Below are 26,563 nucleotides of genomic sequence, written 5' to 3'. Positions count from 1 at the left end.
TAGAACTGGCTGGCAGAAGTTAGGCTGTGAAATAGCAGCCTAAATAATATGAAAATTATTCGATCCCATGGAATTCTCGCTGTGGCACAGTGGGTTCATGATCTGATTTTTCTCTGTGGCATTGCTTGTTCTATCCCCAGCCCAGGGCAGTGGGTTAAGGATCTGGCATCACCATAGCTGTGGCAGTTCCTTAACAAATTGAAAATAGGAGTTCCTGCTGTGGTACAGTAGGTTAAGAATCTGACTCTAGCAGCTTGGGTCACTGTGGAGGTGCAGGTTCGATCCCCAACGTGGCACAGTGGATTAAAGGATCTAGTGTTGCCACAGCTACAGTGCCAGTCACAGCTTAGGCTCAGATTCAATCCCAGGCCCAGGAACTGTCATGGGTGTGGCCAAAAAAGGAAAAAAAATTCCATCCCCATCCACAGAAAAATGAACAGAGGTAGATTTTTACAATTCCAGTAAATACTATGAAGAGCAGGTGAAACTTAGGTCATTTGAGTGGATTGTATGCAAAGATTAGCATCATAAAATGTTTAAATCACATACTAACTAGAGAAGATAACAGAGTGCTTTTTTCCTTTTCTTTATTAAAAATAATATCAAACTTCTAGGCATAAAAGTCTGTCCCAGATACTGCTTTTATGAACTATGCCTTTCTGATAGCTTGTACTTTGTTGTACAAAACCTGTATTTTTCTTCTCATATTATATAGCTACTATATATGCCCACAGTGTATTACAAGTATGAAGTATATACTTTTTTCAAATCTATAAGGACCTTATCTTAAAGGCAAGTTCCTAAAAATCTTTGTTGATAGAATTCATTGCAAACTATTATACTTAGAATGGAGAGGCAATGAAGTCCTACTGTACAACACAGGAATTTATATCCAGTCTCTTGGGATAGAACATGATGGAAGATAGTATAAGAAAGGAACTGTATGTGTATGCATGACGGGGTCACTTTGTTGTACAGCATAAATTGGCACAACAGTGTAAATAAATTATAGTGTAAATTTTAAAAATGTAAAAAAAAAAAAAGAATGCATTGCACATTATCAGAGAAAAATAAAAGTGCCATTTGTGGCTTATGGTTCTTCTCACACGGAATAAGTTCCTATGGAGAAAATTGTGACAGGAAAAGAGTTAGAACTTAGTCCTTCACAAAGGCCTAGCTGTGTATTTCCAAATGGATAGCGTATTTACATGTATTCAGATGTTTTCTATCAATGTGTTGGCACAGGTTATGGTCCGGTACTTCCATTAGGAAATAAGGATTTCTGATTTACCATATCGTACCAATTTATGTATAATTAACTCACCTTCGTATTGACCTTTTTCAAAAACATAATCTCCCACATGATTCAAGAGTAATTAGTTAGTATCATTATATGGTTTATAGCAATGACTAAGCTCCTGGAATCTCACTATATGAAGTAACTAACTCTGTGCCTTTACTTTGGACATAGATAGTTAATAATCACTGTGTCTAATCATGGACAGTAAGAAACTCTGATAACACATGTATCTGTAAAAGAACTGTGTATTTTATATGGAAGCCAGTATAACCTTTAGGTGTAAACAATAATTTATGCTGTGATTTTGTAGCAAGTTTTCAGTGTTAGTGTATGAATCAGTTGTCTTTTTCTTAAACTGAGTTCATTTTGTTAAATCCATCTCTTTATAATCAGACCGTGTTGCAAAAGATCTTCATATTCTAGCTATTTTGTTTCCACACAAGTTGGAAAAAATGTTGGTTGGATAAAAGGTTGAAATATAGTTGTATGAACTGGAAAAAAGAAATCTACAACCTATTTCTAAACTCTGCTTGAATGAATATAAATTTTTTAACTCGTATAAGCAGCAGAGGACTGTATTTTGTCAGAAGAAATTAAGACACTTTGATATACAACCCTTTCATGCCAGGGTAAATGCAATATGTTTATTAATCACTGGTATGCTATTCTACACTCTGTGTGTAGATTTCCACTATATTTTTAAAATCCATTAAAAGTCATATTTATTTCAGCTTTTAGTGTTGGGAAGCTGGAACACAGGAGAAAAATACTTTTAAAAAGTTTTAGTCATTGCGGAACTCCCAGGCCAGGGATTGAACCTGTGTTGCAGCAGCAACCCAAGCCACTGCAGTGACAATGCCAGGTCCTTAACCCACTGTGTCACAGAGGAACTTTAGAGCCATATTACTTTTAAAATGTCCCTCTCAAAACTATTTAGAAAGAAGCTTAAGAGTTTATTATAGGGATAACAAAAAGGTGATAGTAAATGCAAAAGTAGATGAATACAGGCCTATGAACTACCTTCAGTCTTCAGCATGAATTATTTGATTACTGAATATGTAAATGCTTTTGATAATTTCTTCATAAAATGGAGCAATAAAGATATACCATGTGATATAAAAAAGTTTTAGTTATTTATACAAAAAGATGTGTCTCCATTCCACTTCCTTCAGTACATATGTTTTATGAGTCACCCCTGTGGGTTCTGATGCTTGTAGTAAATACGAAGAAAGTCTTTCTACCACGTTTACCTTAGTGCAAGCTTGAGGCCTGTGAAGCTCAGACTTTGGCTCTGGCTGAACCGAGGCCATGCTCTACCATAGCCTAACTATGTTATCTGCATTCCGCTCTTATTAGAAATAAGAATTCTCAAGTAAGCAGGTTACTTTATGTATTGTTTTAAGGAAATAACCAGTCATAGGGACAACATAGGCTAACCTTAAAGACATAAGCTACACCATAAAAAAAGGACAAAATAATTCCATTTGCAGCAGCCTGAATGGACCTAGAGATTACCATACTGAGTGAAGTAAGTCAAAGACAAAGATCATATGATATCACTTATATGTGGAGTCTAATTTGAAAATCATACAAGTGAACTTATTTACAAAACAGAAACAGACCCACAAGTTTCAGAAACAAACCTATGGATACTAGAGGTGAAACATGGGGGAGGAGGGATAAATTAGGAGTTTGGAATTAACATATATATACTACAATCTAAACAATAGATAACTAAGAAGGACTTACTGTAAAGCCACGGAACTCAACTCAATAGTCTGTAATAACCTATATGGGAAAAGAATCTGAAAAAGAATGGATATATGTATATGTAAAACTGAATCACTTTGCTGTACCCCTGAAACTAACACAACATTGTAAATCAACTGTACTCCAATAAAACTTTAAAAAATAAAGATGTAAGTTACAGAAGAAAATATGACCTGGGATCAGAGCACATTCAACCAAATCCCCTACACCAGCATTGCTATTACCACCTATATCTGAAATCACTTGGAGTGCTCATTAAAATGCATCAGCCTGGGCCCTACCTCAGGCTTTCTAAATTAAAGTCTCAGAAAATGAAGTCTGGAGAAGAGCAATTTTAGCAAGCTTTCTAATGATTTAGATGCACACTGAACTACCTCCTGACTTCTTATTCATTGATTAAGTGAATCCATCCTTCAGTCATGACTCATTTATTCACTGACTCAATAAAATTTATTGAGCCACTTTTCATTACAAAGTGCTAGCTGACATCTGAGGAAAAACACAGTATAAAATACAGTATCTGCATCAAGTGTTTTACTGTATAATTTGGATGACAGGATGTGTCTGTCCTCCATATTTATTAATAAATCCAGGTATTTAGATTCAGGGTCAAAGTAGCACTTGTCATATAACATATGAAAACCAGAACAAGGAGTTTCCATTGTGGCACAGCAGAAATGAATCCGACTAGGAACCATGAGGTAGCGAGTTCGATCCCTGGCCTTGCTCAGTGGGTTAAGGATCTGGTATTGCCATGAGCTCTGGTGTAGGTCACAGACAAAGCTCAGATCTGGCATTGCTGTGGCTGTGGGGTAGGCCAGCAACTGTAGCTCTGATTAGACCCCTAGCCTGGGAACCTTCATATGCCACAGGTGCTGCCCTAAACAGACAAAAAAAAGAAACGAAAAAAGAAAAAAGAAAAAACCAGAACAAGGGGGACATCATTCTGTTCTGATCAGATGACACTTGGAATTATAATCTCTTTTGTTTATTATTCTATTTGATTATTAAAACTGTTCCGTGAAATAAATAGAAAATTGTTCAACAAAAAAGAAAATGAAGTTTCAGAGCTGGCAGGATTGGAGATTTACGTGACCAATTAGCTGCAAAGAAGATTCCATCCCTAGATTTTCTAGTTCTAGATCAGTGTTCTTCTCATGTTCCTGCGTTGTCCCTCACATTCATTTTTGTTACTTAAGCTGAGACAGTTTAAAAATAGAAGAGTTTATCAGTACTGAATACTTAAGTTGAAATGCAGATGAGGGAAAGAATTCTAAATCAAGTTAATAAAATTGCCTTTCTGTCACTATGTATGTTCTTTCTGTCACTATGTATGTTATCAGCTACCCAGCCATCAAGCAAAGATTAAAAATGTGAGAGAAGTCCTGCAGGTAGCCAAGGCATTAAGAGAAAAAATAGTTACTGTGATGAATAATTTTATGTGCCAACTTGACTGGGTCACAGGAGTAAATTTGTGGAGGGAGCCCCCAGCATCCTTGAAGAGCTCAGTAATCACTTTTCTTTGTAGGCCAGAACTTACAGTGTGAACTGCTATCATAAATCAGGAAACCTGAATGCAATGAGAATCCTAGGGTAACTGAGGCCAAACAGTGACTCTTAATCACCAGAGTCAAGGTGGTCATGATTAAAAAGACCTAAAGGACAGCAGAGTCAAAGCAGCAATCAGAATCCTCTGACTTGTGGAGACCTATGGCATTGACTAGTTCATCATTGACTAATTTATTCTTAGAAATAAAATATATGGGAAGCCTACTAAATTTTTACATTATTTGTATAAGCAGAAGAATTCTAAGTCAACTCAATAAAAATCTAACTTGGATAAAAACAGGCGTTCTCGTTATGGTGCAGAGGAAATGAATCTGACTAGTATCCGTGAAGATATAGGTTCAATCCCTGGCCTCACTCAATGGGTTGGGGATCTGGCCTTGCCGTGAGCTATGGTGCAGATCACAGACACAGCTCACATCCCACATTTCTGTGGCTATGGTATAGGCTGACTGTTGTAGCTCCAGTTTGACCCTTGGCCTAGGAACTTCCATGTGCCATGGGTGTGGCCTTAAAAAAAAAAAAAAAAAAAAGTCTTGGCCCTCTACTCATTTCCCAGACTGAAGTCAGTTTATAGATTGGGATGCCCTTGAAAGAAGGGAAGGGTAAATCCCCTTGAGAAAGGACCTCTCTATACTGCTAAGAATTTATACTATCAATCTTTTTTCTAGCCATCCCTAAGGGACCTATGGTCTCTACCAGGGTAACTGTGCATTGGGGAAAACGAAATAATGAGAGCTTTGAGGGACTACTGGACACTGGCTCTGAACTGCTACTAATCCCAGGAAAACTGGAATGTCCCTCTGGTCCACCATTCAAAACGGGAGTTTATTGAGGACAAATGATCAGTGGAGTTTTAGGGTAGGGCCATCTCACAGTGGGCTTGTTAGGTCCTAAACACATCCTTTCATTATTTCTCCAGTTCAGCAATGCCTGATTGTAATAGACACATTCAGCAGCTGGCAGAATTTCCACACTGGTTCCCTGTCCTGTGGGTTGAGGGCTCTTGTGGAGAGAAAGGTCAAATGGAAGCCACCAGAACTGCCTCTATGTTGAAAAATAGTAAACTAGAAGAAATATATAATTCTTGAGGGATTACAGAGATTAATAGCACCTTCAAGGACTTGAAAGATGCAGGGCAGTGATTCCTACCAATCTCCATTCAACTAGCCTTTTTGGCCTTTACAGAAAATAGATGGATTTTGAAAAATGGCAGTGGATTATTGTAAACTTAATCCTGTGGTGATTCCAATTGCAACTGCTACACCAGATATGGTTGCATTGCTTGAGAAAGTTTATACACCCTCTGGCGCTTGGTATGCAGCTGTTAAGCTGGCAAATGCTTTTTTCTCCATCCCTATTCATAAGACCACCAAAAGCAGTTTGCTTCTACCTGGCAAAGCCAGCAATACATCTTCACTGTCCTACCACAAAGGAATATCCACTCTCCAGCCCTATGTCATTATTTAGCTCGGAGGAATCTTAATCATCTTTCCCTTTTGTGAGATATATTTGTCTATTACATTGATGACATTATGGTGATTGGATCTAGTGAGCAAGAAGTAGCAACAATTCTAGACTTATTGGTAGACATTTTGGATATCAGAGGGTGGGAAATAAATCCAACAAAAATTCAAGGGCCTTCTATCTCAGTGAAAGGGTCCTTCAGTGAGGGGCACATTGAAATAGCCTAAGATGAAGGATAAGTTGTTGCATCTGGCCTCTCCTACAGCCAAAATTGAGACACCACACCTTATGAAGGGAAGTGGATTTTGGAGGCAGCATATTCCTGATTTGAGGGTATTATTCTGGGCCATTTAGTGAGTAATCCCAAAAGCTACCCATTTTGAATGGGGCTTAGTAACAAGACTTTGCAGCAGGTCCAGACAGCCATGAGAGTTGCTCTGCCAATGAGCCATTGATACAGCAAATCTATGGTGCTTAAAAGCGTCAGATACTTGTCAGTGGCTGTTTGGAGCCTTCATTAGGCTTCTATTGGAGAGTCATGGCACAAGCTCTTAGGACTTTAGAGCAAAGCCCTGCCATGCTCCATGGATAACTGCTCTCCTTTTGAGAAAGAGTATTAGGCCATCATGAACTGGGTGTTATCTGCTCCACCAAGCCATAAAGTTAGGCATGCACAGAAGCCCTCCATCATCAAATGGAAGCATATATATATATATAGCCTGAGCAGGCCTTGAAGGCACAAGTAAGTTACATGAAGAAGTGGTCCAAATGCCCATAGTCCCCACTTTTGCTGCACAACCTTTTCTCCCCCAACCTGTCCCTATGGTCTCATGGGGAATTGTACTAAAACAAGGTATGCCTGTACATTGAACTGCCCCCAGCATGGAAGGGGCCATATTTAGTTCATACTGGAAGGGACACTTTGGACATGGATTTGTTTATCTGACATGCAATGCTTCTGCCAAAACTATCATGAGTCAACTTATAGAATGCCTTATCTACCATCATGGAATTACACACTGCATTGCTTCTGGTTAAGGAACTCATTTCATAGTAATGAAGTGTGGCAGTTGGCTAAGGCTCATGTTCTCCTCCTGTATTGATAGAATGGGTAGAACAGCCTTTTGAAGACTCATTTACAGTACCAGAAAGGTGAAAACAAGGCTGAGGGCTGCATATGCTGTGAATCAGCATCCAACATGTGATGTTGTTTCTCCCATAGCCAGGATTCAGTTCCAGGAATCAAAGGGTGGAAATAAATGTTACCACTCACTATTACCCTTAGTGGCCCACCAGCAAAATTTTTACTTCCTTTCCTCTTGCCTTTTTGCTCCACTGGCTTAGAGATCTTGGTTCCAGAGAGAAGAACCAAGACATAACAATGATTCCATTGAACGGGAAGTTAAGACTACTGCCCAGCCACTTTGAGCTCCTCAAGCCTCTGAATCATCAGGCAATGACTCAGAGCTGACAAGGGTGACTGCTCCTGACTACCAAGGAGAAATTGGACTTTTATTCCAGATTGAAAGTAAGGAAGTCTATGTCTGAAATATAGGAGATTCCTTGTGGCATCTCTCAGTATTATCATATCCTGTGATTAAGGTCAATGCAAAACTAAAACAGCCCAATTCAGGGAGGACTCGTGATAGTCCAGACCCCTCAGGAATGAAGGTTTGGGTCCTCCCACCTGGTAAAGAACCAGGACCAGCTGAAGTGCTTGCTGAGGGCAAAGGGAATACAGAATAAGTCATGGAAGAAGGTCATTATAAATACCATCTATGACCATGGCACCAGTTATGGAGATGAGGACTGTAATTGTCATGAGGATTTTTTTCTTATTTTGTTATAAATACATTTGTGTGTGTGTGCATATAAAGCAAATACATTTGTTTTTTTGACTATTTAATCCCTTTACTATATAACACAAGATGTATTGATTTTATATCATAGCATTTAAGTATTATTAACTTTACATCACAGTATTTAGTTGCAGGATATCAAGGACAAGAGTAAATATTACCCAAAGACCCTTTTTCTGGAAAAGATTAGTGTATTTTCAGTTGTGTGTAGGACAGTTATAACATGTTGGGCAGAAGTAGAACATTGTTATTGTCGTTAGGTGTCAATTAAGTATGGTTTAAGGAGATGCATAAGGGCACCAATTGACAAGGGGTGGATTTATGATGATCATTTTGTATATCAACTTGGCTGGGCCACAGAGTCCAAATATTTGGTCAAACATTATTCTGGATATTTCTGTGAAGGTGTTAATTTGGATGAGATTAACATTTAAACCAGTGGGCTCTGAGTAGAGCAGATTATCCTGCCTAATATGAGTAGGCCTTATCCAATTAGTTAAAGGCCCTAATGGAACAAAGACAGACCTCCCCAAGAAAGAATGCTGCCAGGAGATCACATTGGATTCAAGCTGAAACTCTTCTTGAAACTCTGCATTTCAGACTTTGGATTTACCAAATTTCCACAATCTTGTGAACCACTTCCTTAAAAATCTGTGTGTGTGTGTGTGTGTGTCTGTGTGTGTGTGTTCATCAGGTTTGGTTCTGTTTCTCTGGAGAACCTCACACTGACACAACAATAAACTATGTCATGTTACCCCCAAAGGAAATCAGTCTTTAATTCTAAGTAGAGCATGAAAAGGTGTGTTGGTTTACTACTCATTCAGCTAGGTTCCTTTTGTGATTGTGTTAACAGATCAACTATTCTTTTATTTACAACCAGACTCAATTTACATGTCACCAAGAGGAAATAAGAAACATCAAGATTTACATTTGATTGTGATTCTCTTGATATTATTTTAGAATCACTTCATGCTGACTGGTATTTGACTTACCTGAAAATAATGATAACAATATCATGCATTTTAATAATACCTTATGGAGTTCCTGTCGTGGCGCAGTGGTTAACGAATCTGACTAGGAACCATGAGGTTGCGGGTTCAGTCCCTGCGCTTGCTCAGTGGGTTAAACGATCCGGCGTTGCCGTGAGCTGTGGTGTAGGTTGCAGACGCGGCTTGGATCCAGCATTGCTGTGGCTCTGGCGTAGGCCAGTGGCTACAGCTCCTATTCGACCCCTAGCCCGGGAACCTCCATATGCCGCGGGAGCGGCCCAAAGAAATAGCAAAAAGACAAAAATAATAATAATAATAATAATAATAATACCTTACCATAAGAATGTGTGCATATTAATTTCCACACTTAACTATGTCACACACATTAAGCACTATCTTTCTCCTTTTTCTTTTCTTTTGATTAAAGCATAATTGATTTACAATATTGTGCCAATTTCTGGTATACAGCAAAGTGACCCAGTCATACATATATACACATTCCCTTTCTTATATTATCTTCCATCCTGTTCCATCACAAGATATTGGATATAGTTCCCTGTGCGATACAGTAGGACCTCATTGCTTATCTATTCTAAATGTAATAGTTTGCATCTACCAACCCCAAACTCCCTGTCTCCTTGTCATTTCTATCAGATTTGTAGAATTTTTTGAAGACAACTAAGGAGCTCAGCAGAAACAAACTAGAAAGAATGTGTTGAGGTGATTGCTAATTTTGTTTTCTTAAGCCAGCCCAGACTTTCCTTCCCCAGCTGGGACAATTTCCAAATTGGTTTCTCTTGATTATGGAGCATTGCTAATTCAATCAGTGAGGCCTGTGCCCCAACACCCCTGGGAGTTAATATTCTCCCATTAAGAACTTAGAAGTTCTCCCAGAAAAACTTTACATAACAAGCCCAAAGTGAAAAGTATTATCTAAGTTCATTGCTGAATTTCATAATTTGGGATATACTTAGGAAACTAAAGCAATAAGAGCTCAGTGATGAAAACTTTTTTTTCAATAGGTACTCGACAAACAGATACGTGACTTATAAATGAATTTTTAAGGCTTGGATTAATGAGATCTCTGTAGTTGATCATAAAGACCTGTCCATATTTGCACAAATGTGTAAAAATCAAGAACCAATATCCCACTTTGTTGGCTTTTTAATAGGATAGGCAGCCTATAGATTTTAAAACAGTTATTCTCTGAAGGGGGAGGCAATTTTTCCTCAAGAGCACATTTAGCAAAGTCTGGAGACATTTTGGGTTGTCACTCTTGGCTTGGGGAAAGAGGGATGTTATACCTATCCTTTCAGGAGATGCCAGGGTACTGGTAAACCCCCTACATGGCAAGGACATCTCCCACAACAAAGATTTACCCATCCTAAAATGCTAATAGTGCCAAGACTGAAAAACTGTGCCAAGAATAGGATTCCTGAGAGGCAAAACACTTTCTTTTGGGAAAAAAAAAGTTTTTCTCTCAAGGATTACCAAGAAATATGGATTGTCTCCCTTAAATGTTTGAATCTTAACTTTTTTATTTTCCAGAAAAAACACTCAAAGAATAAAGTTCCCATATGCTCAAACCTGAAAAAAAAAAAAGTCTAACTTGGCACAATTGTGACTCAAAATTTTAACACCTGTTCTCTGGAAATGAGAACAGCCTTATTTCTAGAGGAAAAAAAGGAGTCTGAAAACTGTCTAATCCCACTCATGACCATGGAAAAACTGGCAACCTTAAGGAGAAAGAAGTCTCCACAAAAGAGAGGAAGAATCTAAGCTGTATAAGGCTTGTTCACTAAAGGGCATTACTTGGCACATGGAGACATTCATTAAAATTAAATTGGCCAGATACTCCCCAAAGCAATCTACAGATTTAATGTGATACCTATCAAATTACCCATGACATTTTTTACAGAACTAGAACAAATAATCCAAAAATTTATACAGAACGATAAAAGACCTGGAATTGCCAAAGCTATCCTGAGGAGAAAAAAGTAAGCAGAAGGCATAACTCTCCCAGACTTCAGACAATATTACAAAGCTATAGTATTAGTCAAGATGGTGTGGTACTGGTACAAAAACAGACATACAGACCAATGGAACAAAATAGAGAGCCCAGAAATAAGCAGACACCTACGGTCAATTAATCTTCAACACAAGAGGCAAGAATATAAAATGGGGAAAAGACAGTCTCTTTAGCAAGTGATGCTGGCAAAAGTGTACAGCTGCATATGAAGCAGTGAAACTAGAACACACGCTCACACCATGCACAAAAAAAAAACCTCAAAAAATAAGACATGACATCCTAAAACTCCTAGAAAAGAACATACATAAAACATTCTCTGATATAAACTATACAAATGTTAGGTCAGTCTCCCAAAGCAACAGAAATAAAAACAAAAAGTAAGCCAATGGGACCTAATCAAACTTACAAGCTTTTGCACAGCAATGGAAACTATAAACAAATAGAAAAGACAACCTATGGAATGGGAAAATATAGTAGCAAATGATGCAACTCACGAGGACTTAATCTCCAAAATATACAAACAACTCATACAACTCAACAACAAAACAAATAACCCAATGGAAAAAGGGGCAGTAGTCACATGAAAATATGCTCACCATCACTAATTGTTAGAAAAATGCAAGTCAGAACTACAATGAGGTACCACCTCACACCAGTCAGAATAGCCATCACTAATAAACCTACAATTAACAAATGCTGGAGAGGATATGGCGAAAAGAAAACACTTCTACACTGTTGGTGGGAATGCAAATTGGTACAACCATTATGTAAAAAGTATGGAGGTACCTCAGAAAACTAAATATAGAACTGCCATATGACCCAGCAGTCCCACTCCTGGGCATATATCTGAAGAAAACTATTATTCAAAAAGATACATGCACCCCTATCTTTATTTACAATAGCCAAGACATGGAAACAATCTAAATGTCCATCAAGAGATGAATGTATTAAGAAAATGTGGTACTATCCTTATGTATACTAATCAGATTCTTAACCACTGAGCCATAACGGAACTCCAAAGCTAATAGTTTTTAATGAAGAACATCTGCAATCGATTTGATAACGGAAAAGCTTAACTTTGAAACCCAACTCAGCAAAATGCTATCCCTCCCCAAGTAATTCTATTCTCATTAACAAACCTGTACTACAAAAAATCTTGCCCAATTACTATTATACTTTGAATTTCATCAATTAAAAATGTACGGAGATTTGTTTCTCTCTTTCTACATAAGTATCTACGTCATATTCTTGATTTTGCATCTTGGCCTATAAAGCCTAAAATATTTACCACCTGGTCCTTTACAGGAACATTTGCCAGCCTCTAATTAAGAGCAACAGCTCTAGATGGATGTTAAACCCTGTGTAAATTTAGGCAGGTTCTTAAACTCTCTATGTTTCAGTTTCTTCATCTGTATCTACCTGAAAGAGTTATGGTTAGAAATAATAGAAATGATGTATATAGAACACAACCTGCCATTAAGAACAACTCAATAAATACTGGATGGTTTTGGTTGGGAAGAAAAGGGGAAAAAAAAAAAAGAATATGTTGTACATACATTCCATACAATGAATACTACTCAGCCATAAAAAAGAACAAAATAATGCCATTTGTAGCAAGATGGATGTGACTAGAGATTATCATGCTAAATGAAGTCAGGAAGAGAAAGACAAATGCCATATGATTTCACTTATATGTGGAATCTAATGAACCTTTCCACAGAAAAGAAAATCATGGACTTGGAGAACAGACTTGTGGTTGCCAAGAGGGAGGGGAAGGGAATGGGATGGACAGGGGGGTTGAGGTTGATAGATGCAAACTAGTACATTTAGAATGGATAGATAATAAGGTGCTACTATAGCACAGGGAAATATATCCAATCTCCTGGGATAGACAATGATGAAAAACAATATAAAAAATACTCTGTGTGTGTGTGTGTGTGTGTATACATACACATATGCACATATATTTTATATATATGAGACTGAGTCACTTTGCTATACAGCAGAAATTGGCACAACACTAAGTCAACTATAAAAAAAATACATTGGCCAAAAGTAATTTAAAAATAAAAAAAAAAGTTAAAAAAATGAAAAACATTGGCTGCCTCTCACAGGTCCTGTCTTTTTTCATTAAAGCATCAGAAATCCTGCATTATGGCTCAAAGACTCTCAGAGTGATTTAGGCCTCTTATAAACCATATCATGAGCATGAGGGATAGAGAACTGTCCTTTGCTTGCTGCACTCATAATCTGAGAACATCCTGCTCTTTCTAGAGTTGCTTATCCTCCATTAATGAGTGTAAAATTTTAATTTTTCAAACAATTTAATTACCTTAATGAACTGCATTTAGGGTTAACCATTCCTGGACCTTGCAAAGCTGTAACATATGAAATTGGATTCCCAGGGCCAAATGTTGTATGGGAGTCCTGGGGGCAGGTACCAAGCCATATCTTGAGGGTGGAAATAAGAGTCTGAAGTAAGATCTCTGATGCAGCTTTGATCTGATGATGTGGAATTCTCTTTGACACTTTGAGAACCACTCACCTTGATTAGAGTCCTGGCCACAGGTCCCCTAACACCTGCTCTTAACAATAGGCTAATAAGTGCCAGGAGATGCTAGCTTATGCTTTGTTTTCCTCTCTGAGAATTCAGTGTACCTTACTCTGGTTTTTGTTGTTTTTGAGAGGTACTTGGATCCCATACAGGGCAAGCACATTCCATTTTTTGGGGACACATCAAGCCTTCCTTTGTCCCACAAGTAGGCTCATTAGAGATGTGTGACCTTATCTCTAAAATTTTTCATCACATTCCAAAATTTTCTGGGATCAAAACCTCTTATATATATACACACATAACATATATCTATCTATATCTATATGTAATACAGATACATAGGAATTGGCAAGATCTACTATCAAGTAGAGTTGCATTTGGAGAAAACACTTTATTTGATGATTGAATTATAATCATCTCCTCCTATTTCCAAAAGAGGGTATATAAAATGCATAAGACAGGGCAGCTAAAATAAGTGTCAAAAGGAAAATCTAGAAACCATTAAGATGAAAAAATGTGAAACCAGTAACTGTAATAATAGCTAATTCTTCTGAGTATATACCATAGGTAACTTATATTACTAAGGGCTTTATGTGCATTCACTCACATAATTCTTACCACAGCACTATTGAGGGTACTTTAGCTATCTGCATTTTACTGATGAACAAACTGCAGCATTGAGAAATTAATAATTTGCCTGAGATCACAGTTAGTTAGTGGTTGAACCGGGATTTGATTTCAGTCTTGCTTAGAATCTGTGTGCTGACCTAGAATACTATACTGCCTTCCATACTTGGTAACACTGAGCTTCAAGGAAAATAAAGCAAGAGTATTTGATACTTTTCCTTGGTGCTAAATTCTTGAGAAAATCGTTGGCTAGATTGCAACATGTGTAACATTATGTAACATGACAAAAAATAGCTTTAGTTGTTCTTTTGTATCAGGTCCAAATGTGTTCTTCAAAATAATATTTCTCATATAAATATTTAAATAAAAGGAGTTTTAAAATAACTCAAAAATATAACTAATATTTTTAAGTTTTATTGATATATAGTTAATTTAAAAGGCTGTGTGCACTCCAATGTTCATTGCAGCACTATAGGCAATAGCCAAGACATTGAAACAACCTAACTGTCCCTCAACAGAGGAGTGGATAAAGAAGATGGAATATTATTTAACCATTAAAAGGAAAGAAGTAATAGCATTTGCAGCAACATGGGTGGACTTAGAAATTATTATGCTAAGTGAAGTTAGACAGTGAGACACCAACATCATATGCTATGACTTACATGTAGAATATAAAAAAAGGACACAATGAACTTCTTTGCAGAACAGATACTGACTCATAGACTGAAAAATTTATGGTTTCCAAATGAGACAAGTTGAAGGGTACAGGGATATGCTGGGAGGTTGGGATTGAAATGCTATAAAATTGGGTTATGATGATCATTGTACAACTGTAAATGTAATAAAATTCATGGAGTAATTAAAAAAGAAATAAATAAATAAGAGTGTAGGCGTTCCTCTTGTGGCTCAGTGGGTTAGCCCACTGACATTGTCTCTGTGGGGATACAGGTTCAATCCCCTGGCCTTTATCAGTGGGTTAAAGATCCAGCATTGCCACAAGCTGTGGCGTAGGTCACAAATGCAGCCCAGATCCAGCATTGCTGTGACTATGGCATAGGCCGGCAGCTGAAGCTCCAGTTCGACCCCAGGCCCAGGAACTTCCATATGCTGCGGGTGAGGCCCTAAAGTGTTTATATGTATAACTGACTCACTTTGCTGTACAGCAGATAACGCAGAATTGTGAATCAACTATACTGCAATAAAAAATAAAATTATGATTTGAATGCGCGTTGCGTCACTGTGCATAGGGAGAGCAAGGAAATGTAAAAAAAAAAAAAAAATTTACAAGGCTGTGATAATTTCTGCTGCACAACAAAGTGACCCAATCATACATATACACATATCCATTCTCTCTCAGATTCTTTTTCCCACATAGATTATCACAGAATCCTGGGAAGAATTCTCTGTGCTATACAGCGGGTCCCAATTGGCCAATTGTTCCATATGCCTCAGTGTGCATATGCCAATCCCAAACCCCCAGTATCCTTCCTACCCCCCCCAACATGTCCCCTTTGGTAACCACAAGTTTTTCAAAGTCTGTGAGTCTGTTTCAGTTTCTGCAAATAAGTTCATTTGTATTTTTTTATGCAATGGGATATCACTCGGCCATAAAAAAGAATGAAATAATGCCGTTTGCAGCAACATGGATGGACCTAGAAACTATCATACTAAGTGAAATTAGATAGTGAAAGACAAACATCATATGCTATCACCTATATGTGGAATCTAAAAAAAATAATAATATTTGAAACCCATAGTATTTTCTTAAGTGAATAGCATTGATGATTTGTTGTGATTTTTGCTGTTGATCCTGGTTTTATTTTATTTGTAACTGTCCTTAATTGACTTGTTTAATTAACTTTAATTTACTTATCTGTGTATCACAGGCCACCTCTGCTAGAGTGGCAACAAGGTTCTGTTTGCCTTACTCAACTGTTTATCTTCAGAACTTAGCATAGAGTCTGGCAGGGCAGGTGCACAGAATTATTTGCTTTTGTAAACCCATGAATGAATGAATCCTCCAAAGGCAAGGAGTTCTACCCAAGAATATAGACTAAAGATGCTCAAAGTTTAAGTTATGACCATAATTTCTAAATTATAAATTACAATTAATTTATACATTATGACCGTGAAAAGTCATTGTTCATTATGGAGTCACTGTAGTTGACTGCAGTTAAAGAGGCAGGGTATAGACATTTTTACTTGTTTTTTTCCTTTTTCTTTATAAGCTCTGATGTCAGGGCCAGTCTTTGGAGTTGTTTTCTATAAGATTCACCCAAACCCCATCCAAGCAGATGGCCAAGGACTTGCTGCAGGCAACAACATCAGGGTCAGAAAGGAATGTCTGTTTCCACACTGGGCTCTGCTTCCTTCAGAGCTCTCTGCCGTTGCTTCTAATCAACCGTCTTGACCCTGGTGTGGGGTGCTTTTTCTCGGAAGACATAGCATCTAAGCACTGTGCCTGGCTTCCCACTCATTCCCAGGTTTCCTCCTGGAAATGATTTTCTCTAAATAAAACTGCAACTGAAATACTAATTACATCATAGTTTTTTTGTTTGTTTGTTTGTTTGTTTTTGAATTTGAGAGCTGTTCTAAGCTTTAGTTTCACAGGTTTGGGGCCAATCCTAGGCTTGTCATTGATATTCTCATAACACTGAATTCCTTGTATTATTCCCCCATGTGGCATCCTACACCACATTTTAGACCTTTGTTTTTGTCCTTTCTTTGGCCTGAAACACCCTGACCCCAGCCCTTATCTCTTTTCAAATTTGACCACAGGTGTCACCATCTAGAGGGGCCTTTCTGAAATTTTCAGATCCTGCTGTGCTCCCTTCCTCTGTGCTTTCTTTGGTTTTTAAGCATACTATATTTAATGGTCTCTTAGATGTCTGTCTCCTCCTAATGTTAGACTACAAGCAATTCCTTGAGAGCAGGAACCATGTCTTACTCATTTCTGGCCCACAGTTCCTGGCATAAAATCTGGCATGTAGAGAGAGCTCAATAAATATTGATTGAAATGAATCGTGTTACCAATAAGCCAAGATGCTGTCACTCCATCTGACCTTTTCCTGCATTCAAAAACTCCTAGAAATACCAGACACTTTGTAAATGACTGCCTTTTAGAAACTTCTGAGAAGGTCATCTTTTGTAATTTCTCTTCCTTTTCAGGAACCTCTTTCTGGAGCTATAAAAGACCAAGTGGAGAATCATGTCCATGATTGCAGCTTTCTATGGTGGCAAGTCCATTCTCATTACTGGGGCCACAGGCTTCTTGGGCAAAGTGTTGATGGAGAAGCTATTTCGCACCAGCCCGGACCTGAAAGTCATTTACATCCTTGTGAGGCCCAAGGCTGGCCAGACTCTGCAGCAAAGGGTTTTCCAGATCCTAAATAGTAAGGTATGCCTTATGGGAAGCGACTTAGGGCATGGTGACTCACTACAACTTTCCTTACAGCCCAAACCACACGTGGGGGGTGGGATATCTGAGCAGGTAGAGGAGAGGAGACAAAACAAGACTGTAACCAACTCTTCATCGAAATCTGTGGTATTGTCCCATAAGAGGGGAATGAGTGTTGAGGGCGGGTGAGCAGATAATCTATATCCTGCAAATTACCCAGTAAGAATCAAAATGCTAAAGCTCCCAGAGTAGGCCCTCCAGGCTTGAAATCTATCACAATTTCATGCAGACTCTTCCCTAATTTTCTTCTAAATTTAAGGTAGTTTTCCTCAAAATTGTGAACAGTCTATTACATATGAAATCATATTGTATTATAAACCAATATGAATAAGTAGCCAGATATTAACACTTTTAGTTGTCTAAACTCCACAAGTTGTATACTTTATCAGTGGTAATTTGATATCTACTATCCCATTATATTTCTATTACTCCCTAAGTTCTTCAAAGGGAAAAACACTGAAAATGAAATATGTGTGAATGAACATTTGAGTATCAAACCCTCTCATTCCCCCCCCCAAAATATGCAAATCCTCTTACATCTTAATTTATAAATGTGAAGGGAGTACTGGCATTGGTCTCAAGCATATCTGGGGTAAAATTCTGGCTTATCAATTTGTTACCACTTTATGCCTCTTAAGCTTCAGCGTGCAATGTTAAAAATAGAATTAACAATGACCTCCCAGGATTACATTTCAAATGCATGTGTCTGGTTCAGAGGCCCCTCTGGAGTGTACAGGGTCACACAGGGTTTGCAAACAGAAGATTTAAATAAGAAACTGTTTTACAAAGTCTCCTTTCCAGTGTTTAGGCATACTAACTTCTAATGAGATGTGCATCTGATAGCATGGCATACTATAGATAAGCAATAAGCTCGATGATCACATTTACAGGTATCAGGACGAGATTTTGGTATAAACCACCATCAAGAGAATGGCAAAAGAAGCCCCTCCTGTGTCTCGTGGCCTGACTCAGTAGTGGAACAAATAATAATAGCTGACAGTTACTGATGACTTAGTACTTGGCAGACACTATTCAAAAGGATTTTCATGCCTTACTTGACTGATGTTTGCAGTAACTCTGTGAAGTAAGAATTATGAATATTCAAATTGTATCAATAGGAAAAATGAGACCAAAAGTGTTAATTTATGAAAGGTCACCAGCTAGTAGATAGGAGAGTCAGACTTCAGACCACACCCACACCCCTCCCTAGTCTGGCTCCAGGGCAAGCACACTTGTTCGTACCCTCACTGCCTGTAACTAATAGTTCTTAAGAATAAGAAAAAAAAGCTGCTGTGGCACAAAGCCAACCCATCTAGAAGAAACTCTCAGATTCCTCTTCAGACAGCTTTGCTCAGTTGTGTATCCCTAATAGATTTTGTTTTCATCACGTAACAGACATGCTTCTTTAGTTTTGTATCCAGCTTAATGAATTTCTAGATAAATATTGTGGCAGAGAGCCTTGTGGTCAGCACCATCTTCTACTGTTACTTCCAGTGCACTGTGTTTGATAATGCAGCAATATCGCTTTTGTTATGGAAACCTTGATTGTACTATAAATAATTTATTTATGAAACTGGATTGCAAACATCTACCCCTGTTTCCCATGTTGGACTATTTATAATTGTCAGCTGTTGACTGTTATAAACAGTGGTTCTCACACTGTGGTCTCCCAACCAGCAGCAACGATATCACTTGGGAACTATCTGTTACTGTCAAATGGTGCTTAAGAACATGCGTTTCAGAGTTTCCTTGTGGCACATTGGGTTAAGGATCTGGCATTGTCACTGCAGCAACCTGGGTCACTTCTGTGGTTCAGGTTTGACCCCTGGCCTGGGAACTTCCGCATGCTTCAGAGACGGCCAAAAAGAAAAGAAAAGAAAAGAAGCTTCAGAGGCAGACTGACTTGGGTTTGAATCTTGAATCTCAGCACTACTAATTACTGTGTTACATACATAAAGATTCATACTTTATTGAACCTTAGTTTCCTTATCTGTAAAATGGAATAATAATATCATGGTCATGAAAATATATGGTAACCTTTGGATGAGAAGAGCTGGGTCTTCCCAAAGCTCTCTTTCAAGATTGATGACACATCTCTGGAGACCCTCAGCAAATGTTTCCTTATGTCTCATCAGTCTGGGTTAGGTTACATGTCTATTCTAAACCAGCTTCTGTGAAGGCTGAGCTGTGCCATGTACTGACTGGTTCAGAATCTCCAGCTCTCAGTCAACCACCAGCCACCTGGAAATTCTTAGTAAGCTTAGAGAGGATCTTAAGTTGGGGATATAATCAACTATAATTTACTTAAGTTTATAGGGAGACCCCAGCTGCCATATGGGTAACAAAGGCAAAGTAAAATTTCTCTGTGAGTTTTGTTCACATAAAATATAAAATAACAAGCTTTGTATCTTTTTTCCCCTCTTTTTAGGGGCACACCTGCCGCATCCCAGGCTAGGGATCCAATCAGAGCTGCAGCAGCCAGCCTACCCCACAGCCACAGCAACACGGGATCTGAGCCGTGTCTGCAACCTATACCACAGCTCATGGCAACACCAGATCCTTAACCCACTGAGCAGGGCCAGGGATCAAACCATCATCCTCATGGATACTAGTCAGGTTTGTAACCCATTGAGCCACAACAGGAACTCCCAGCTTTGTATCTTGACTAATTCAAAACATACCCATCAGTTTGGCATCTCCAGTGCATCTCCAATGCAGAGATAAGGAGCTTGGTGGTATCTTAAAACCACAGAAACTGCCATCAGCCACCATTTACTAAATTCCTGGATGGCTAGGACTTTGCACTTCCAGTCCAGCAGTTGTCTTCCAGTGGCAATTTTAAAACTTTTTATCCAGATTTTTCAAGATAGTTCTAATAGAATCAAGTCCAGCATACAGTGTTAGCTTCCTATAAGCAGTCGGTCTCATCTCTTAGTGACCTCTCTTAGGTTGCTACCCCTTTGCTAAGCCTTCCTTCACACAGGCTTCTAAATTCAACCTCAGAGTGAAAGGAATTTTTCTTTATCATGAAAAATATATCCTCTGGCTTTGCTGTTATAGTAACACTATTGGAGATATGTATATATGAGTATTTTAATACGGAACAATTACTATAGATCAAAATGCTCAGGAAATTGAAATATGGACATTTCCTCTTAAGTCTCTGTTTCTGGTTTTGTGGCAAAGCCATTAATTATACTTCCCATGAGTTTTGACTTATGTGGCCAAATAGAAGCATGAAAATTGGACAGAGACTGGGCTTCTATATGAATGGAGAATATAGTCTAATATTTTTACAACAATTTATTTAAAAAATGAACATATGCCATGTGAAGTCTAATTTTCCTCTGGTTAGAATTTGTAGGGGAAAAGGTGCAAGCTGGTTACTCCAAACATGGGAGCCCCCACAACCAATTTTTCAATATAGGTTTATACTTACAGGAAACACCCATAAAACCTTAATTTCTTAGTATGAACTGTCTGCTTTTATGTTTTCCAGGTTTAAGATTCAGTGAGAAGAGTCTCAGTTTTGCCAAACAATACACATTTGCTCAAATGTATTCAATTTGCCAAAATTGGATATATATTTATTATCCCAATTTTCTCCCTTTAAATTTTTAATCTAAGGTGTTTTCACTGTCATTACCACTGTGTTACCAGTGTGTCCTCAACATTTGGCACAGTGCTTCATACGCTGTAGGTAATCGACCACATTTGTTCATTGAATAAGTTTAATCCATTCTAGTTTGTTCGTTTGTTTGTTTTCCTATTCTTTGCTTGGTTTTACTTTAATTGCTTTTCTGTTGCTTTTATCTCTTTTAGTGCTTTAATTCCGTGCTTTGTGCTCTGGAGCAACATCTACAGGATGTGCAAAATTTTTCTTTTATTCCTACTATATCCCCAGGAAATATGGTCAAGGAAGCATCTATTCTATCAACATTCACGTATCTGCTTATTCCTTTCCTTTCATGGTGTGGACTTCTACCACCTCTCACTTTCTGTTTCTATGCCTTCGCAGGGATACAATTAAGTGGGAAATGCTTTGGAAAGAAGCTTATTTTTTAATCCTTTGGCCACTTAGAACTGGGACTCAAGAATCAGAGGAGACTGGTATTCACTTTGTGCCTCAGCAAGTTAAAAATCTAACTAGTATCCATGAGGATGTGGGTTCAATTGTCTGGCCTTGCTCAGTGGGTTAAGGATCATGCATTGCTGTGAGCTGTGGTGCAAGTCACAGTGTTGTAGGATTTATGTACAGAAAGCCAGGACACCGAGGCTTTTTGCCAGGAAGCAGTGTTTATTCATGACAGTACTGGCTCAAGGGGATTCATACCCAAAGGCTGAGCCCCAAACACAGCAAGGCACTGTCTTATATACCCTCTGTTATTTTTTTCTTTTACACTTTGGTTCCTTAGTCCCCCTTATAAGATACATTCTATAAATTCTGGCTGGATGGTCTATGCTACAAAGTTGCACATGGATACTGATTTTGTCTTGCTGCCACACTTACAAATGCCCACGCAAATACTCCTTATGCCAAGTTGCCTTCCCTTTGTTCTGGGAGAGCCCCTACCACAACAGACACGGCCCAAATCTGGGTGTTTCTGTGGATGTAGTGCAGGCCAGCAGCTACAGCTCTGATTAGACCACCTAGCCTGGGAACCTCCACATGCCACAGGTGCAGCTGTAAAAAGACAAAGAGAAGAGTAAGAGGAAAGGATCAGTTTCCTCACGTAGGTCCTAAGGCCCTTAAGCATATTCAGAGCACTTAGAGAAACATACCAATAGAGGGAAAGGCATCTGAATTAATGGCAGATTTTTGAGGACTTTCTCACAATATATTAACAAGCTTTTTCTCATGTTATTTAATTTTTAAAATTCATATTATAAAAATTAAATAACATGAGAAAAACTTATAATATATTCATTACAAAAATGATGAAAAATCAAATCCAGTGTAATCTCAAGTAACGTCTCTGAATAAATGCTGATTGGATCCTGGATTAACTTTATTTTTTGATGCTTCCAAATTTTCAAATTATAGTTATAATGAGCATGTTTACTTTTATGATGAGGAGAAAAAGCACTGTCTTTCATAGTGAAAAATAGGAAGTAATCTTTTTCCAAGTGAATTTTCTAAATGCAATTACAATTAAGATGTTTTATATTGGGGGAAGCCTACTCTTTAAAATAGTAAATAATTAAGGCAGCAAAGCAATCATGAATTTCCAAAAGTATGTCATAAGATGTAAATTCAGTTGATTTTTAGTTTTGAAACTTTATCAAGATTAAATAGTTTGACTTATTTCTTTATTAGAAATATGATTCTAAGTATTTAAAATCATTTTTTAAAAATCCTCCCAATTTCTTTCACAAAATCTGAGAAATTTCTAAGGAAAATAAGCCAAATTTTCCGTGCTGACATGCGAATGTGCTCACCACAGACACACTTGTGGGTCTCCAGGAATGCCAAGCTGCTTGCTTGGTCTCTTACTAATGAAAAATTGCTCATTTAAGTATGACCCAACCAGATTTCCAAGTAGCAGAAACAATTTTCGATGAAGAAATTGATATTGTATCTATTTTGCTATCTAGAATTTGGCTTTGCATAGCAAGACATGGTTCTTCCCCCACTAGAACAGATAATTAGTTGCAAATAAATCATTCAGTTGTGAAGCTCAAAGAAGTGTTGAGAGCATTCTGAGGTTCTTTAGTGCCTTCAAGATGTGTTCCTCTGGCAACAATCACATCCCATTTATATCCATTTAGGATCTTAAGTGTGTCATAATCTACTCTGAGTAATTCTTTAAGAAAACATCAAGAAGACAATATCCAGACCTGAAAGAATAAAACCCCAAGTAATTGAAATTGTATTAAGAGTGAGGTAGTTAATTAAGAGTGAGGTCAATATCTAAAAAAATATTTCATTGAGAGAACACCAGAAATGATCAGGCTTTTCCTATTAAGTTGTAGTAATCAAGTAAGGGAAGGGTTACAGAGAACAGATGCTGGGTTTAGGATATATCCACTGAAAAGGCAAAATTCAAGATATCCAGGGAAGGACTATCCTGTATGATGTCACCTGGAAGAGGATTTACAGAGGCAGAGCTTAACAGCTTGCATTGGATCTTTAAGGTCAGCTTCTCTGGAAAAATGTGAATTACTCATAAGCCCTCAGTTACCCCTAAAATAAATCAACTTTGGAATACCCTGGAGAACTTTGGGTAGTGAATCATGCAGGGTCAAACATGGGTCTCTCAGTTCGCAGAACTGATTAGGTTTAAGACAATACAAGATAGTAACATTTTATTAAACAGTTTATTGAATCCTTTTGCAAGACTGTCACTGTTTGATAGTTGTTAGACAACATTAGATAAATTGATCCCTAAGGGGGGAAAATACTGCATTTAAACAAATTAACTTGGAACCAGATAACACCTGCAAAGAAAAGGTCAACATGCTGACATTTCTGAGTATTAGGAAGTTCCCAACAGAAAAGTTAATTTCATTTTATGTAAAATTTCCTTGTCAATTTTCATAGAGTCTTCCATAAGGAAGAAAAGTATTTTCATGCTTGCTTTAGGCTACTCTGCGTAAGAGCTTCTTGTTCCCAGCTTTCCAAAAAAATGAATTTCTGATTGATATTAATGATGAAACTGGCAGAATACGTTTTGGGACTTGGCAAAGTATAGGTTCTGTCTCTGAGCAGAAGGAATTCATCAAGGGGCAGAGAAAATGACAAGTAAGAAAAGTATTTATTAGTACAGGACTCGCGTCAGAAATACAAGTGAGCAGGCAGGGGAGTGCTGCCCCAAGAACTTAATGGGCTACAGTTTTATAATCAAAGGAAGAATGGGTAGAGGGAGAAGACCACTTTCTTCCTCATTCTTTTTTTTTTTTTTTACAACTATATCTGCTATTTATTTTTTTAATTTTTAAATGATTTATAATGTTCTGTCAATTTCTGCTGTACAGCATAGTGACCCAGTTATACATATATATATATACATTCTTTTTCTCACATTATTCTTTGTCATGTCTTATCACAAGTGATTAGATATATAGTTCCCTGTGCTATACTGCAGAATCCCATTGCCCATCTACTCCAAATGCAACATTTTTCATCTACTAACCTCAGATCCCAATCCATCCCACTCCTTCCCTCTCCCCCTGGGAAACACAAGTCTGTCCTCCATGTCCATAATCTTTTCTGTTTCTTCAATAGACATTTGTGCCATATTTTATACTCCACATGTAAGTGATATCATATGGTATCTATCTTCCTCTTTCTGATTTACTTCACTCAGTATGAGTCTTTAGTTCCATCCATGTTGCTGCAAATAGCACTATTTTGTCCTTTTTTATGGCTGAGCAGTTTTCCATTGTATATATGGACCACATCTTCCTAATCCATTCATCTGTCAATGGGCATATAGGTTGTTTCCATGCCTTGACTATTGTGAATAGTGTTGCAGTGAACATACAGGTGCATGTATCTTTTTCAGTGAAAGTTTTGTCTGGATATATGCCTAGGAGTGGGATTGCTGGATCATATGTTAGTTGTATATTTAGTTTTCTGAAGTATTTCCATATTGTTTTCCATTGTGGTCATACCAATTTGCATTCCCACCAGCAGTGAAGGAAGGTTCCCTTTTCTCCACATCCTCTCCAGCCATTTGTGGTTCGTTGACTTGTTAATGATGGACACTCTAACTGGTGTGAGGTGTTACCTCACTGTTGCTTTGATTTGTATTTCTCTAATAATTAGTGATGTTGAGCATTTTTTCATGTGCCTGCTGGCCATCTGTATGTCTTCTTTGGAGAAATGTCTATTTAGGTCCTCTGCCCATTTTTCAATTGGGTTGTTTGTTTTTTGTTGTTGTTGATTTGCATGAGTTGTTTGTATGTTTTAGTGATTAAACCTTTGTCAGTTGAGTCATTTGCAAAAGTTTTCTCCCATTCTGTGGGTTGTCTTTTCGTTTTTTTAATGGTTTCCTTTGCTGAGCAGAAAATTTTAAGTTAAATAGGTCCCATTGGTTTGTGTCTTTATTGTCCTTATTCTCAGAGGTAGATGTTGCTGTGATTTATGTCAAAAAGCATTTTGCCTATGTTTTCCTCTAGGATTTTTATAGTATCTGACCTTACCTTTTGGTCTTTAATCCATTTTGAGTTTATTTTTGCATATGGTGTTAGAAAATGTTCTAATTTCTTTCTCTTACGTATGGTTGTCAAGTTTTCCCAGAACCATTTATTCTGGTGGGTATCTCTCCTCCACTGTATGTTCTTGCCTCCTTTGTCATAGATTAATTTACCGTATGTGTTTGGGTTATTTCTGGGCTCTCTATCCTGTTCCACCCTGTATTTCTGTTTTTGTGCCAGTGCCATACTGTTTTGATGACTGTAACTTTGTAGTAGAGTTTGAAGTGAGGGAGCCTGATTCCTTCAGTTCCATTTTTTCTTTTCAATATTGCTTTGGCTATTCAAGGTATTTTGTGTTTCCATACACATTTTAAAATATTTTGTTCTAGTTCTGTAAAGAATGTCATGGGTAATTTGATAGTGATTGCATTGAATCTGTAGATTGCCTTAGGTAGTATTGTCATTTTGACTATATTGATTCTTCCAATCCAAGAGCATGGTATATTTTTCCATCTATTTGTGTCTTCTTTGATTTATTTCATCAGAATCTTACAGTTTTCAGAGTATCAGTCTTTTGTCTCTTTAGGTAGGTTTATTCCTAGGTATTTCATTCTTTTTGCTGCAATGGTAAATATGATGATTTCCCTAATTTCTCTTTCTGCTCTTTCATTGTTAGTGTAGAGAAATGCAATCAATTTCTGTGTATTAATTTTGTATCCTGTGACTTTACCAAATTCATTGATGAGCTATAATAGTTTTCTGGTAGTATCTTTAGGATTGTCTAGGTATAGAATCATTTCATCTGC

At 37.7% G+C, this 26,563-nt stretch overlaps 1 protein-coding gene across 6 annotated transcripts in view; it reads left to right on the top strand.

The window, feature by feature from the left end:
• Positions 1–26,563, top strand: part of FAR2 (fatty acyl-CoA reductase 2) — a 172,699-nt gene that overhangs the window by 101,253 nt on the left and 44,883 nt on the right. For 5 of the 6 annotated variants that reach the window (XM_021092128.1, XM_013988334.2, XM_013988336.2 and 2 more), the window contains exon 2: positions 17,330–17,558. The exons of the other annotated variant lie outside the window; for it this stretch is intronic. In XM_021092128.1, the coding sequence (XP_020947787.1) occupies positions 17,370–17,558 (189 nt within the window). In that variant the 5' untranslated portion in view covers positions 17,330–17,369. The remainder of the gene's footprint in view (positions 1–17,329; positions 17,559–26,563) is intronic. 6 annotated transcript variants of the gene reach the window in all.

This window comes from Sus scrofa, chromosome 5 (genome assembly GCF_000003025.6).
Source record: "Sus scrofa isolate TJ Tabasco breed Duroc chromosome 5, Sscrofa11.1, whole genome shotgun sequence".
Taxonomy (NCBI): Eukaryota; Metazoa; Chordata; class Mammalia; order Artiodactyla; family Suidae; genus Sus; species Sus scrofa.
Note: the sequence above shows the minus strand (reverse complement) of the source record. Positions and strands in the feature narration are given on the sequence as shown.